This window comes from Semicossyphus pulcher, unplaced genomic scaffold (genome assembly GCF_022749685.1).
Source record: "Semicossyphus pulcher isolate SPU_LCO1_2020_fin unplaced genomic scaffold, fSemPul1.0.p SCAF_7, whole genome shotgun sequence".
Lineage (NCBI taxonomy): Eukaryota > Metazoa > Chordata > Actinopteri > Labriformes > Labridae > Semicossyphus > Semicossyphus pulcher.
The window spans coordinates 9445524-9460443 of NW_027211748.1; the positions used below are offsets into that span (position 1 = coordinate 9445524).

Below are 14920 nucleotides of genomic sequence, written 5' to 3' on the forward strand. Positions count from 1 at the left end.
CTTTGTTCTTACACCAACCTGGGTTCCTCAGTGCCATGAAATCAACTCGTGTAGGTTGATGACCTACTCTTCGATCTGACCCCATATAAAACACACTTTATAATTTGACCTCCCAAAAAGTCACATTTCAGCATCCACTCTTAGCATAACGCTGCCACATCAACCTCGGAACTCAAGATGAAACCAAACATACAATATTTAGGTCTAACTTTACAATGTGTGTTTAGAGGATGGTTGCATTAGGGTTGTAGTTGCAGGAGCAGCCACAGCAGGGTTAATATGTCAGAAGTTGCAGGATTGCCTCCATAAAGCATCCAGCTGGTGGCCTCTTTCATGACAACACCTTCAAAGCGTCCCTGTGAACTGAACTAATCCTCTGTCGTCCACAAACACTCATAGAAATGCACACACACACATGTGTGTTTGAAATACTGTGATCTAAGAGAAGTAGTCGCCCATAAAGACTGGTGCGGGTGTAGGGGCGTCTATTCTCTGACAGCTGGGGGAGTTGGGGTGTCTGAGTGCTTCATCAGCGTTATCCTGCTGTTCTTTAAATGACACAAAAAAGCTCTCCACATGATGCTGTGTCATCAGGTCTGATTGTTTCCGCCCTCTCATCACTCCATCTCCTGAGGCCACAGATTGTCTCGTATAAACGCAATCAAATCTGTACCGAGGGGCCATCTTCTCATAATCACCCAGCCCGAGGCGACGATTAGACAAGAAAAAAATGCTTTTATAGGTAGTGATGAATCTTTCTGTAAATATTGACCCTGTTCCTGTGGACCCAGGGACATTGAGTGTTACCCAAGTCTATAATAACTAAGTCAAAGTGTATAATTGCTGCTGTATTTTAACAAACTATCTGGGTCAGGCAAAGTTGAGGACACTGAGGTCATGTTTCAGTATTTTTCAGGGATTTTCTTAATTTGCAGGCAACCTGGGGGAAGCTTTCATTGATTGCCATTGGTTCCAAAGATTGACAAATGTGATTGGTCGAAATGTCTTGGATAGCAAATGGTTAAAGGTATCATAAGTAGGATTTTCCTAGAAAAATGAAATATAGACTTCTGCAAATATAATGTGTGTTGGTGAGTGTGTGTGCAGACCCTTGTGAGCCCCTTCCCTCTGCATCTATTCTGTTGTTTTGCATGCTAGTACAAAGGTAACAGTGATGCTGCCGGTGTTAGCTCGGCGGGGTGGGCTTGTTCTCGCACGAGAGAGTTAGAGCGAGTTGTTGACAAAATGCAGGGAAAAGTCCTACTTATTATACCTTTAAGAAAATATATTATTTATATGTAACTTATCATTATAGTAGAATGGAGGGTTACTGGCAAGATTTTAACGTGTTGAAAGATGACCACGACAAAGGGCCCTAAGGCGTCGAATGAAATCAAAAAGTCAGGGATCACTGACTTTTATTGGATAAGTTTAACCCTGATTAATATGGAGAAATAAACTATTATTTTGTTTAAGAGACTTTGAGGCATTTTAATAAACCAAGATGGCTGCCATTGGACGGCCATTTAACTGGACAATAGGTCACGTTAGCTACAAAAAGGAAGCGATGGCTACTAAAACATAGCAAAGTCTGTTTATTATGTTGAAATGGAACCTGTATGAGTTTCATGTAGGAACTAGCTACCTAGCCTTCCTGTTTCTTAACGTCTGATTGGTTGTAGCTTACAAAGGAGTTTTGTTCTTCATGAATTGATAATGCATCTTGGAAAATGAACTACCCAGACTTATCTACTTTAAGCAGATCTGGTGATGCCATATAATCATTTTCAATGAGGGGTCCCCAGGTCTTTAGGTTCACATTGTCAGTGTGCTAAAATCCTGGCTACAGCCCTACTAACTTCAGTGAATCAAAGGTGCGTTTGTCTTGTATGTAAAGAAATGGAACATATGGCATACACCTGGCTATGAGTACAACCTACAGTGTCTCCTTATGATAAACATAAGGTCATGAGACAGGGTAACACTATTTAAATGAATGTTTTTTATTGAGGCTAAACTTTGTGATGTTGTAATAATTATTGTTGAATTAGAATTACGCATCAGGATGATGTGAGAATGTTTTCATTGCTATACACAGATGTTATTACTTTTCAAACAAAATGACATGTTGAAAGAAAAGAGTGAATGTGTGGTATACACTAAACATAAAAGGATAATTTAATATACAAAATATATACAAAATATAAAGTCTTATTATAGTCAGTCAGCAGGTCCTGTGCAGGTGAAGCATCAGCTCAGAAATCAGACAGAGGTGAGGTCAGCCTCCATGCTGCCTCTCCCTCCTCTCTCCGTGTGGAGGAGGCCTAATGGCCGCCCCTTACAACATGACAGCTTCAACTTAATCCTCATTAAGTGCCGTAACAATGCAGGAAGTAGCTGCTGCAGTCACGATTAGACGGGCTCACTATTTGGCAGGAAGTGACTCCTTTCAGCTGCGTCCAAGACACCTTGAGCGTCCCAAAAGTTTTCACTCCTCACTCACCCTCCTCCTGCGGTGAAGCTCGTTAACCGAGAGCAGCGGACATAATGAAATAAGGAAAAGGAGAAGAAACATCACAGTTTTGGGGGAAATTATGTGTTTTATTTATGTTGAAAAATAGATCCCTCCACTCAATACCGATGCTTTTTAATCGGCTGCATAATCTCGGGTTCACTCCTGAGAAACACAGACGATCGTGTCTAAAATTTCAAAATAAAGTGTCAATTAAACATGAATTGATACAATAGTATGTTCAACACATTACAGCAAATATTTTATAAAATAATCGTGACTCATACATTGAATATATTTCAGCAGGAGAGTGCATGTTTATCATTTATGTACATTACATTATTTTTCTATTTGCCTTCAAATAAAGCTTTGGATCATTTTGGCCATCATCCAACTGACTGCTGAAAAAAACAGACTAGCCATCTTGATTCTATGTTACAAAAGGGCAAATGTATTCTATATTAGGCATATCAACGCTCCTGTAAGCAATGTAAAGGCAAATTAATAGCTACTCAGATTCTGCAAACTAGTGTGTGTAATTTCTGTTTGTAGAGAAATTGTCATGGACTACTGTAAGACCCTGTCCCGCTCTCTGCAGAAGGCAAGTATCAGATCTCAAAGATATATAAATATGGTGTAATAGACAGGTAAATATATCCCCTGAATGATCTCTAACATTGTACCCTGGCCTCATGGTTTATTCTGTGTTAAAACAGCAAACGTCTTGTTGTCCGTTCAGGATTTTGAGATTTGATACATGTGGACATCATCCCCTCTTTTATCCACCAGGAGCTGATTTAAGATTTAAACCTCCATCATTTTAATCTATGAATGTCTCTCAGAGAGTTTGATGACAGAGGCTGTGATCTTAAAAAGGCCTCTTCATGACCTTTAGAGTTGTATCACGCTCTTCATAGTTTACTCTGTTTTTCATCGAAGGTATGCCACTATGTCAACATCTACAGTGCAATCTGAGAGCATCTGCAGTGACACATTTTGTTGCTGTGTTGGTCCTGTACAGCATAATGCATAACGACACTGACAGTTAACCTATAAGACTAATCACTCCTCTGGTCTTATTGGCTAGAAAAACCAATGAAGTAGATTTTTCAGCTGTGCAATCTAAAGAGGAAAAACTATATTTACACAATGAAAGCTGCTCGGGCTGAAAATTGCAAATTAGGATTTCAAGATAAAACTTGTTTGGCCTTTAAGGTCCATTCTAGTTTGTTTGCAAGCTTTAGTCCCCTACAGATTTTCTGACCATTTTCTACACTGTTCCAGGCATCCATTCATTTCCTCTCTTTATGTGTGTAATATGAATGACATATGTCATATGTATGCCAGATGAATATGCAGACATTTGAAGCTCTGCTGTGAGTGGTGTGCAGCGTAACAAATCTGCACTGCATTATCTTGAAACAACGCAGTGAAAGTGAAAGCCAGTATCACACGTCAGGCCTAAAGTTTTATACAATGTTCACAAAAGAATGAGTGGTTTACTGTGTTTATTGTTAGACAGTTCATGTAATTATGTAATAGAATAATGAAGTCACTCTACTTGTGATTTTTTATTAGTAAAAAGTCATACAGGTGTAAAGGTTAAGCACATTAAAATGAGAACAGAGGAAACACACTTTAAAATGCCCATACAATAAATAGCACTCATACTGTTTATATTGTAGTTATCACCTTGGGAAATACCAACTGTAATTCATTTTGAAATAATAAACACTCTTAGTGCAGGAAGCTGTAAAACACAATCTCTGTACTATAGAGATAAAACTCACACACGTGTGAAACTAAATCAACAGCCCTACCAGGTTATCTGATAATATATCAAACAGTCATCAACATTACTGGCAAACAACACATTAATGTGGTTTAATGATTAGCAACATGAAATAATACTGCCATCATCTGGAAGATGCGAGTAAAACAGGAAGTGAGGGAAAGTGTGAGTGTGTGAAAAAACACACATTTCTCTCAAATGAGTTTTATTAAGAAACAACAAACTAAAGGCAACAGTCAATCCTGTTATTGTCTTATTATAACCGGGTTTTCACTTGAAGAAAATGTGCACTTCATATAAAAACATTAGAATTAAATGGTTTCAAACATTTCAAAGAATAGAACAAAGAATGATCCAAATAAATGTTGATGCATTATCACCATCTCATCATCATGTGGTTCAAGACATGTACAACAAAACGTTTCATAGATTCAAAACATTAATGAAAACTGTTGGAAGTTAAGCTGCCCCTGTGTGACATTAAATAAATATTCAAGTGAATCTGCTCACATTTGTTTGTCTAAACATGCGATCCACCCAAGTACTCATCAAAGACACACTGCACTACATTAAGGTCATTATAGGTAGTAAACCGTGTATCTAAATGCATCCTCATTAATATCGTGTATCAGAACTTAACCAGTGCTTTGAAAACACAAGTACTAAGTTCATACACAAAAACAGTCTCAGTCTGTGTGGCAATGACGTGGTTTAAATTAAAACGCTAATTAAATCATAAACAATGTGCATATTTCTACTTCACCTCCATTGTGGTTGTGGCTGAGAGGCGAGTTAAATGAGGGGTACATACTGTATTAGTTGACTTTCCCATGTGGAGGTCTCTTAGCAGAGCTTTAAGGCTGTGGTTCCCAGTTGTGATACTTGTGGACACATGCACATAGGCAAAGTGACAAACAGTCTTACTAACAGTGGTACACTATTCCACTGATCAATAGGTGGTAACATGGCAAGAAGTGCAGCTGTGCCCCAGTAGCAAAAGCAGGGAAGAAGACAACTGCATGCTAGTAAACATGAATGTAAACTATTCTGAACACTTAAAAACAGTTGTTAAGAAGTGTTTAAGAAGAATAAATGCACTTTGTAAGACCTCAAGGATGCACACAATGCAATTTGGTGACTCATGCTAAAACATTACTTATGATTCTTTAAAAAGCTTTGATTTCCACATTTTAGTAAATAAGCTTATTGGCTTTCTTGCCGAGAGTGGATGTAAAAGAGGGATACCTCTCTCATGTCTGTACTATCGACTGTGTAAAAGAATTGGTAGCCATCTTGACATCATCCAGTGGTACGTACTGTAGATTAAGCCTTGAGTTCAGCATTTTGGCCTTCACTATCTTGTTTTTTTTTACAGCCAAAAGTGACCATATTTCGACGAGAATGTGGATACGCATTGCTACACCTCTTTCCTGAATGACAGATTGTCGCGGTGGCAACTTGTCAATCATAGGTAGCCATGTCTAAAACATACACTGCTTTCATCATCATCAGTCTATGGTCTGTATGATAAACACGAAGCTTTAACAAGCAGCCAGCTAACTTACCTTAACACAAAGAGCGGAAACACGAGGAAAGACTCTGTCCAAATGTTTCAGCATTTCTACTAGTGTCTCTTTTTCTTATCTTTGTGCTAAGCTAAGATAACTGGCTGTAGCTTCAAATCTACGTTACAAATATGAAAGTGGTATCAATCTTCTCATGAATCTCTTGGCAGGAAAGCGAATAAGTGTATTTCCAAAAAGGCAAACTTTTCCTTTGATTTGTTTTTGTGCTGCCAAAACAAACTATGACAATAACTCAAGAGTGGTTCAGAGGAAAACAAAATGAGCCCTTGACACCTGACAACACTTTTAAAAGAACTTCAACTACTGAAAATCCATTCATGAGGCTCCAGTGCACCAAATGACTCAGCGCAGCTTCTTATTTCATTATCTACCACCGCATTCTCTTAGCCATCTATCAACTTCTTTTTTCTCTTCATATTTAAATGTCAATTTCCCTGCAATCCCTCTTCTGTGTCTCCTTTTCAGAGTTTCTGCTAAGAGCAGGCTGGCCAGGCGGGTCGTAGGTCCATTCTGAGGCTGAAACTGCACCGGAGGAAGGCCGTCTGTCCACTGAAACACAACACATGACACACATGTTTCTGTCACAATCCAGATATTTCAATTAACTCCTTATTTATAGGACTGATGGAAGTTGGGCTTACACTGATGAGGTTCTGTTCAGGGAGGCTGCAGGCGGTGAAGTGGTCCTGCAGGAGCTGCTGAGAAAAGTTCTGGTGCATCTGAGCTGCCTCGTGGGCCTAGTGTTCCCACAAGCCTTGTTCAGATCTGCTGGGGAAAGATCATTGTCGATACTGTTTATCACACACGCACAGTGTTGTGCTTAATGATTTTCGATCCTAACGTCAGATGCATCGTTGAATATGCTCAGAGAAATCAAGTTATTGCACAATAATTAAGTGTCTCTTCAGCCACTTAAATGTTCTCCCTTAGGCATGTCCACTTCTAATTGAGTTGTGGCTTCACTGCTCTGTGATGCAGAGATGTTTTAACTGGATGAGAGAGTGGGTATCTCTTCCTCCTCTGAAAGAGATCTCTCCCTGTAAACTGAGTATTGGTACAAAATGGTCGGTAAGAAATGAACCCCCTTTTCTGATCATATACAAATGAACATTAGTGTTATCTTAGGTGTATTTATATTTAAATACACAAGTTTTTTCTTATACGCTACATATATTTCAAGGTAGTTTGGTTTTTTTTGGACAATTATCTATCAGAAAAAAACTACAGCAAAAATTAATAATAAATATATTCAAGAAAACCACCGGCTGCTTTGTCCTGCCCTGTAAGTGGCTGTGCTGTATAAGTCACTTAATACAATACCTCTCCACATACTCGCACTTCCTACTGGCCATGAAATGTGTAGAGATCAAAATTAGTGTTTATTAAAAAATACATTTTTTTTAAAATCAGAATCAGCTTTGTCGGCCAGGTATGTACACATACAAGGAATTTGACTCTGGTTTAACTTCGCTCTCTATGTACAAGCATTAAACATTAAATATTAAACTAAAAACAAGAAGCCTACATTAAATGTGACACATTTCATGTCAAGTTTTATTTATTAATTATTTATGAAAGTGAAGTTGTCACCACCCTCTCATATTTCAGCCAATCACATACTGTCTGCAACTTGAGCTAGCAAGCTCAACAACAGCTACCAGTTTGAACCAGTTTACACCTGTTATCTAGGGCAACAACAATATCAACATTATGATTCAACTACATAACTTATTATAAATTTCTTAACTTTTAAGCTTCTTGTCTGCTTGTGCTTCCTGCCTAGCTTACTAGCGAGACTGGACTCGCAAGCTTACTTTATTAATTGACTTCAAAATAAAGAGCTAGTGTTAGCAGTATTAGCTAGCTCTTAATGACTAGAGTGAACACAATCGCTGCTTCACTTTCTGATTCCCACACAGTTGTGTTTCTTTCTCTGAGGAGGTGTTCTTCTTTGTGATTCAAAATGAGGCAGAAGTTACTCTGAATTTACCATCTTATGTTAGCTGCTTCTTACTATCTGCTCGTTAACAGTGGGCCATGTAGGAAAGTATAATGTGTAGCCTTGTTAAGCTTCATAAATAAAGGGAGATGTTCTTTGTGTGCTTTATGTATTTATAGCAGCAGCTAGATAGTTCATTCAGCATTACTTTGACATTGTTGTTGCTCTAGCTAACACTAGAGCTAGCTTAATAAGATAGCAGTCGTTGAGCTTGCTAGCTAAAGAGGCAGGGAGAATTTCATTGTCTGAAAACTGAGAAGGCGGTGACAACACCACTTTCAAGGGACATTATGGAGCAAATGTGCCATAAGGAAAAGTCTCCTGTCTGCAAGGGGTTGTTGTTGGTATGTTTATTAATATACATATATATAATTTTCATATGTTTTGCTATATATTTATATCTATAGGCCGGTACATAGTAGTTTGTTGTTTAAGTGTTGTCATTGTCCTTTTAAGCGTGCCACTATGTCTGTGTGTGTACACTAAGAGTAATGTAAAACAGGAGTCATTAAGTTATTGGGTAAAGTGACATTTTGAAATATAAGTAGACTTTAAAATTGGAATTTGTGAATTAAAATTTTAATATGATAAATTACAAACAAACTCTTTAAAAATGGTAAGTAAATAAATAATGAAAATAAGATTGATAGCATGACATATCATAATATTTAGTCTTGAATAAATACTTTCTTAAATTACATCCCATATTATTGTTTTATGTATAAATGTTTGTCATTCTTCCCCTGCAATTATCTATTTTATAATTACTGAAAAAATGATTTAATGTTGATAGTTGTCTCAACGAGATGATGAATACTTCTGTTTTCTGTGAGCCTCCAACAGTCCATTAGCTTTACTCTTGCGCCTCCTTCAGGCCAAACAAACAAACTACTATCAGATCTTTAAACATATGTATTAGCAGAGGACCACAGCTGCACAGACATGTCTGGGATCTTGCTGGCCAGCTGCATAGCATGAACCACCACATTGTTACTGTCCTGTAGAAAATATGACACCAGACAAGGAGAGGATATGTGGTAACATGGATGCTACACACACATCTTCAACCCGGCAGCACAGGAGATCTATACAATCACCACAGTTTCAAGGTGGGCACCAAAGGTTAGTGTCAGCAATTCAGTATCTGAACAAATGTGAAATATGGTCACAATGTCCCCTTCTGTTCCTGAGTTATGGTGTTTAATAATCGCCAGAAAAGTGTTTTTGCAGAACATTATGTTGTCACAGTGACGTTGACCTTTGACCTTTAAGGGATAAAATGTCATAATTTTATCATCTTATCCTATTTTGTCATTTGTCATTCAGTAATTAGTATATGTATTCTTGAGTTTTAGCCAAAAACGTGTTATGTGCAGTCACAGTGACCTTGACCTTTGACCACCAAATTCTAATCAGTTCATCCTTGAGTCCAAGTAGACGTTTGTAGCAAATTTGAAGAAATTCCTTCGAGATATGGCATTCACAAGAATGGGATGGACATGAGGTCACAGTGAACCTGTTGCATCAAACGGATGAAGTTATAAAGCAGATTGACATACCTCTTGTAAAGCTGTGGCCTTGTGTCCAGTGACCAGGCAGCACATGATGATGTGCTCCAGCAGGATGAGGAACGTGGACAGGATGGGACGGTTGTCCAGCAGCACTTTGAACACACACACACACAGTTAGCTCAAAATTATTTCACAGTTACAGAAGCAAAATAAACAGCAGTTTAATCCAACAAACTCTTCAGCTGCTCCAGCTGCACGAGAGCCTTGTCTGTGTACTTCTGAGCCTTTTCTAGGTAGCCCGCCTGCATGGAGCATCACTGTCACCTTTTGCGCAAAAAAACCCCAAACGACGGACATCATATTGAAGCTGCATGAAACAAAATGTGCTCTTTCTGAATTTAAGGGTAACAACACCTGTGTGTGTGACAAAAACTCACCAAGTACACCAGCACACACATATGTGCTCTTTGGGTAGCCAGTGGAAGAGAGCGGCTGAATTAGCGGGAAGGATGTCATCATCGTGGAGGGTGGAGATGGTCTGGATACACTGCTGAAGCTGCTTCAGACACGGCTTTACACTCTAAACCAAACATACAAATGAAGACTCTGACTGATCATGTATTATTTTGAAGGTTAGTAATTTCATTCTATTAACTTTAAAAGAAACATGTTAATACATGAATTTACTCAACAAAAAAAGCTTTTACTACTAATTACAGATCAATTACTGAATAAGTTTTAATTAAATGAAAACGTTAACATTTTTGTGTAAAAAATGAAAAGAAAAAGTCAAATTTATTCAAAGTCAAAATTATTTTACTTTGACATGCAGCTCTTGCCATTGGATTTAGTGGTTTTCCAGTGGTGAGACATACGGGTACAGAAGTACCTGAATGGGGTTTCCTGCCAGTTTTCTGCAAAGGTCCGCACAACGTCAGCAGAGGGTGAAGCTCGCTCAGCTTCCTCTCCATCAGCAGCAGCTGCAGAGCCACAAATGCATGTATAATTTGAGGGAGGCATTGATGCTGAGGTAACACACCTTGTGAGCAATTTCATATCATACAAAAGAATACTTGTTGTGATATGAACCACTGTGGAAAATAACAAAGACAATAGTAGTGTCATTATCATGCAAAGAAAGCTATACCAATGGCTCTTAAGGGATTTGTCATTAAGATGTGGAGTCTTCCTTACTAAGGCAGAGGGAATCTCACGACTGACATAAACAGCTTTGGCTCTGCATCTTGATAACAAATTACTTAGACAGACTGACAAAATGCTGTTCAATTTTGTATGGAAAAAGTTGAATTGAGGGACCCTTTATTGTATACAGATGAAGTTGTGTCTTTCGTTGTTATAAGAAAAAAAAGCTTGCCGGAGGAATAAGAACTTCCTCTATTATTTTTTCAAAATAAATGCACAAGACTTGTCAACATATAATACAATTTTGCGTAGATCAGGTTATTTTAGTAAAATAACAGTAACAGTAACAGTTTTTTATATATGTTTTCTACCTCAAACAATTATCAATAGACATAGTCTCAACAGAGAGAGTATCGCTTGAGTATGAATTTCCTAAAGGCCTGCTTTATTTTGAAGAAAGTATTTCAAAACTTTCCCTTAAAGGTGTCGTTGATGTCCATTATAATGGTTAATCAAGTAGGGCCTCCCTCTTCTTGATAAGGAATATACTTGCTACTCCATAGCAATGTTTGTCACTTGTAGTGACCATGGTGATACAATTGTTGTCTTCGGGTGAAACGGTCTAAGGGTGGAACTAATGTTTTAGCAGCCCATGTTCGAACAGAGATTTTGTGTTGGTCGGACCCGTTTGCGGAATTTTCTATTCACTAAAAATGTTCCGCAAAATGCACGCCCCGCGCTCATTTGTAAGGGCTGCAGAGTCGTCTATGAAACATGCGTAAACCGACAGTGGTGGTCCGTTCATTCATAACAGTTAAGCGGTTGTCTGTCACTGGGCGTTGGTAACAGTTAAGTGATTTTACTCATATATTTTATTACATTTTCTTATGAAAGCGGACAAATCCTGCATCAGGAATGCTTTATTAAATTATACTGAGTGAGCAGCTTTAGTAAGAAACAACAGCAGTACATTACAATCATAAGCTAACAATGGCTATCAAGGTACTAGCTTTCTTGGATACACAACGCAACTGATGTTTCTAATCATTATCACGCTTCATTTTCAGAGTGGAGAAATAACCTTGTTGAAAATGGCGAAGCGGAGGATCACACAGGAAACCTTTGATGCTGCTGTCAGAGAAAACATGGAGGAGTTTGAGATGGATCCTGATGAGGCTCTGAGGGAGGCTGTGGAGCAGTTTGAGTCTCAAGGTAATGTAGCTAAAAGAGGAAATGAATGAAAGTGATAAATGTACAGTTTTGTTGAGCTTGTATATTGATTCTACGTGGATAAGGCCAAGCAAGTTATGATCTGTATTAACTTCAAAGGAGAATCAGAATGATACAGGTGAATAATCAAATGCAAAATTTTACTATCTCTTACTATGCTTTGTGCTCATAAAATGTGAGCTCATTGATGGCCAAACTGCAAATGCGTCATTTATTAAAATCTCCTAAATTAATTATCATCATGGCAGAGGAATGGCCGCTCCTGACACATCTAATTTGAGCCAGTAGGTCTGGTAATTTATGTCCATAATAATAATAATAATAATAATCAAAATAATGATTACAAAAATAATTTCAGAAGATTTATTTTGGCAACTTTTAAAATTTTAAGTTAGCCTCTCTCAGTGGCCATACAAAGTATATGAAAATATCTGGAATTGTAGGAGGATTACCTGTTAAATCTTTCACTGATAAACCACAATCTATTGAAAAATTGTCCATTTACCCACAAACAAAGTTAGGCTGCAGTTTGACTTTAACTGGTGAAGCATCCTCTTTAGATATATGATATTCTTTCATCCTGATTTTTCTCATCTCCCTCAAAAAACGCTGTTTTGAAGAAGAAAACACACTTATATATATCTGCCTGGGTTCCTATTTAACTTACGCTTTTTTAACACTCTTAATCTGTGTAACTATGTCTGTCTTTAGCTTTTTTCTGTTTTTATATTTTATTGTTTTTTTTAAAGCATTAACCCTGATCTTATGTGTGGATGCAGGTGTGGACCTCAGCTGTATAGTGAAAGCTGTTCCAGCTGTATCATCTGAAGACAAACAAGAGGAGCAAACACACGAGGTCTTACAGGTAAAACTTGCTCTGAAAAAGGATCTGCTTTGTAAACGCAAATAACGGTGACTCTGTACACGTCTTACTTCCCTTGCAGGCTTTGGATTCCCTCCGGACAGGAAAAGACTCTGCCAGTGTTGCGGATGTGACGGCTGACTTAAAAAGCTTCACTGAGCATTGCTCACAGGGATTTGCCCAGAGGTACCTGGCTGCCCAAAAAGACGCCTACCCCGTCATCCTCTCTTACTGCACAAAGAGTATGGAGGACCAGGAAGCTCTGTTAAACGCCCTGTCCGCACTGGCTGCACTAACAGATGGACAGCCGGACCTGTTGGATGCAGAGGGCAGGCAGTTCCTTTTAGATGTCCTTAAGAAGTACAAGGCAGACTCCTCTGTGACTTGGGTCACAATCCATACTGTACGTCACTGCTGTTTGAAACATGAACAGAACAGGCAGGATTTAGTAAAAGGGGGCATCCTGCCTCTGCTGACCGGAGCTACCAAACAACACGGTGGATGTGCTGAGCTGATCAAGGAGGCCTCTGCAGCTCTCAGGTTCATGACCTTTGATGATGATGTGCGAGTTACGTTTGGGCACGCTCATGAGCATGCCAAGATGATTGTTTTGGAGCACAACGGACTGAAAGTTTTAATTGAGTCTGCAAAAGGTAAAGCCAGCTGATCGCTATCATATTTGGATGTTTAGCACAATAACTTCTTCAGTGTTTTTTTTTGTTTTTATCATTCGTGAAATTCCTTTATTTTTATGTCTTCCTCCCTCACAGCTCATCTTAATGATACTTCTGTTCTGAGTGAGCTGTGTGCGACTTTGTCCCGTCTGGCTGTGAGGAACGAGTTCTGTCAAGACATCTGTGATCTGGGAGGATTGAAACTGATCATGACACTGCTTGCAGACAGCTACGAGTCACCGGTAGCAAACTTTAAATTAAGAGATTGTGTTTTCAAGATTTAACCTCCAAGTTTGTTCTGCTCAATGAACTGGTTTTGTCCTTGCAGGAGTTGGTTCGGCAGGTCCTTTGTGCGATACGAGCCGTAGCAGGAAATGATGATGTGAAAGATGCTGTTGTAAATGCTGGGGGAGTCCAGCTCATTGTCATTGCAATGAACAGACACATGAGCAACTCGTCTGTGAGTTTAATGTCATAACCACACATTAATTGATTGTGAAAAGGTTAGATTGAACATTTAAGACAGATAAAGTACAGACGTATTAAACATAGATATTTGTTAGATGCAATTATATTTGATTACTTGATAAATTCTGTAAATGTCCTAAGATTTCCTGATGTTCTGCTGTAGGTGTGTGAGCAGGGCTGTGCATGCCTCTCTGTCCTTGCTTTGCGTAAACCAAACAACTGCAAAGTCATCATGGAGAATGGCGGTGCCTTGGCAGCTGTACAGGCTATGAAGGCACATACCGATGCTGTCAATGTGCAGGTATAATGAGTTCATTAATAATGAATCGGCCTAAATGAAAAAGCAGGGACCATGACAGTCTGATAACTATCTCTTACCCTGTTTTGTTCCAAACAGAAACAGGCGTGTATGCTGATGAGAAACCTGGTCTCACGGATGCAAAACTACAGCCAACCGATCCTGGAGATGGGAGCAGAGGCCCTGATAGCCCAGGCGCTGCGGACCCATCAAGACTGTGGTGACGTGGGTAAAGCAGCCCTCAGAGATCTGGGGTGCCAGGTGGAGCTCAGAGAACTGTGGACCGGCAAACATGGCAGTCTCACCAACTGAAAGGAGGAGAGCATCCCTGCTGAAAAATGTACACCCATACCATGAGTGTGCCTGAATCTTAAGCAAGATGAAATGTTAGGAGGAAGATATACATACTCAATAGTCTGAGCAGATGCACCTACTCAGCTACAAATGTTTGTAAAAATTAGTGATGTAGAAAAGACTTTAGAGCAAGCAACCACTCCTACACAACGCTTTGACAAATTGAATATACTTTCCAGTCATTTTTCTGTTATTGATCAGTATAAAAATGTCATTATGTTATTGTACATGTTTTGCTAGCTGTTACTATTTTTGTTTACACATTTTCTTATGCCAAATTGTTTGTGTGCCATAGGTAAATATAAACACATTTACCTATATTTTGTGCAGATTTAATTCCCAACATGTAGTTTGTATATGCTTTATTACCAAGTAATACTAAAACATTTGATATTTCCACATACCACTGACTACATTACACTGTATATCCTGCATGACTATGATAAAGCTCCTTTTGGTGCTTCACTAGTATCTTGCTGTGTGGATGTGTG

The 14920-nt window shown here is 38.7% G+C and overlaps 1 protein-coding gene across 1 annotated transcript; it reads left to right on the top strand.

The window, feature by feature from the left end:
- Positions 1 to 11313: 11313 nt before the first annotated feature.
- armc6 (armadillo repeat containing 6) lies at positions 11314 to 14872 on the top strand. Its single transcript, XM_069685220.1, has 8 exons — positions 11314 to 11391; positions 11611 to 11755; positions 12553 to 12638; positions 12718 to 13288; positions 13406 to 13551; positions 13638 to 13769; positions 13941 to 14078; positions 14175 to 14872. Exons 2-8 carry the CDS (start codon positions 11635 to 11637, stop codon positions 14385 to 14387), a joined length of 1407 nt encoding a protein of 468 aa, XP_069541321.1. The 5' UTR covers positions 11314 to 11391; positions 11611 to 11634; the 3' UTR covers positions 14388 to 14872.
- Positions 14873 to 14920: the final 48 nt, after the last annotated feature.

Coding starts and splice junctions, on each gene's coding strand:
- armc6 (XM_069685220.1), top strand. CDS start 11,635: ATGGCGAAGCGGAGGATCACACAGGAAACCTTTGATGCTGCTGTCAGA. Junction 11,756..12,552: donor GGAGCAGTTTGAGTCTCAAG/GTAATGTAGCTA, acceptor GTGTGGATGCAG/GTGTGGACCTCAGCTGTATA. Junction 13,552..13,637: donor CAGACAGCTACGAGTCACCG/GTAGCAAACTTT, acceptor TTGTCCTTGCAG/GAGTTGGTTCGGCAGGTCCT.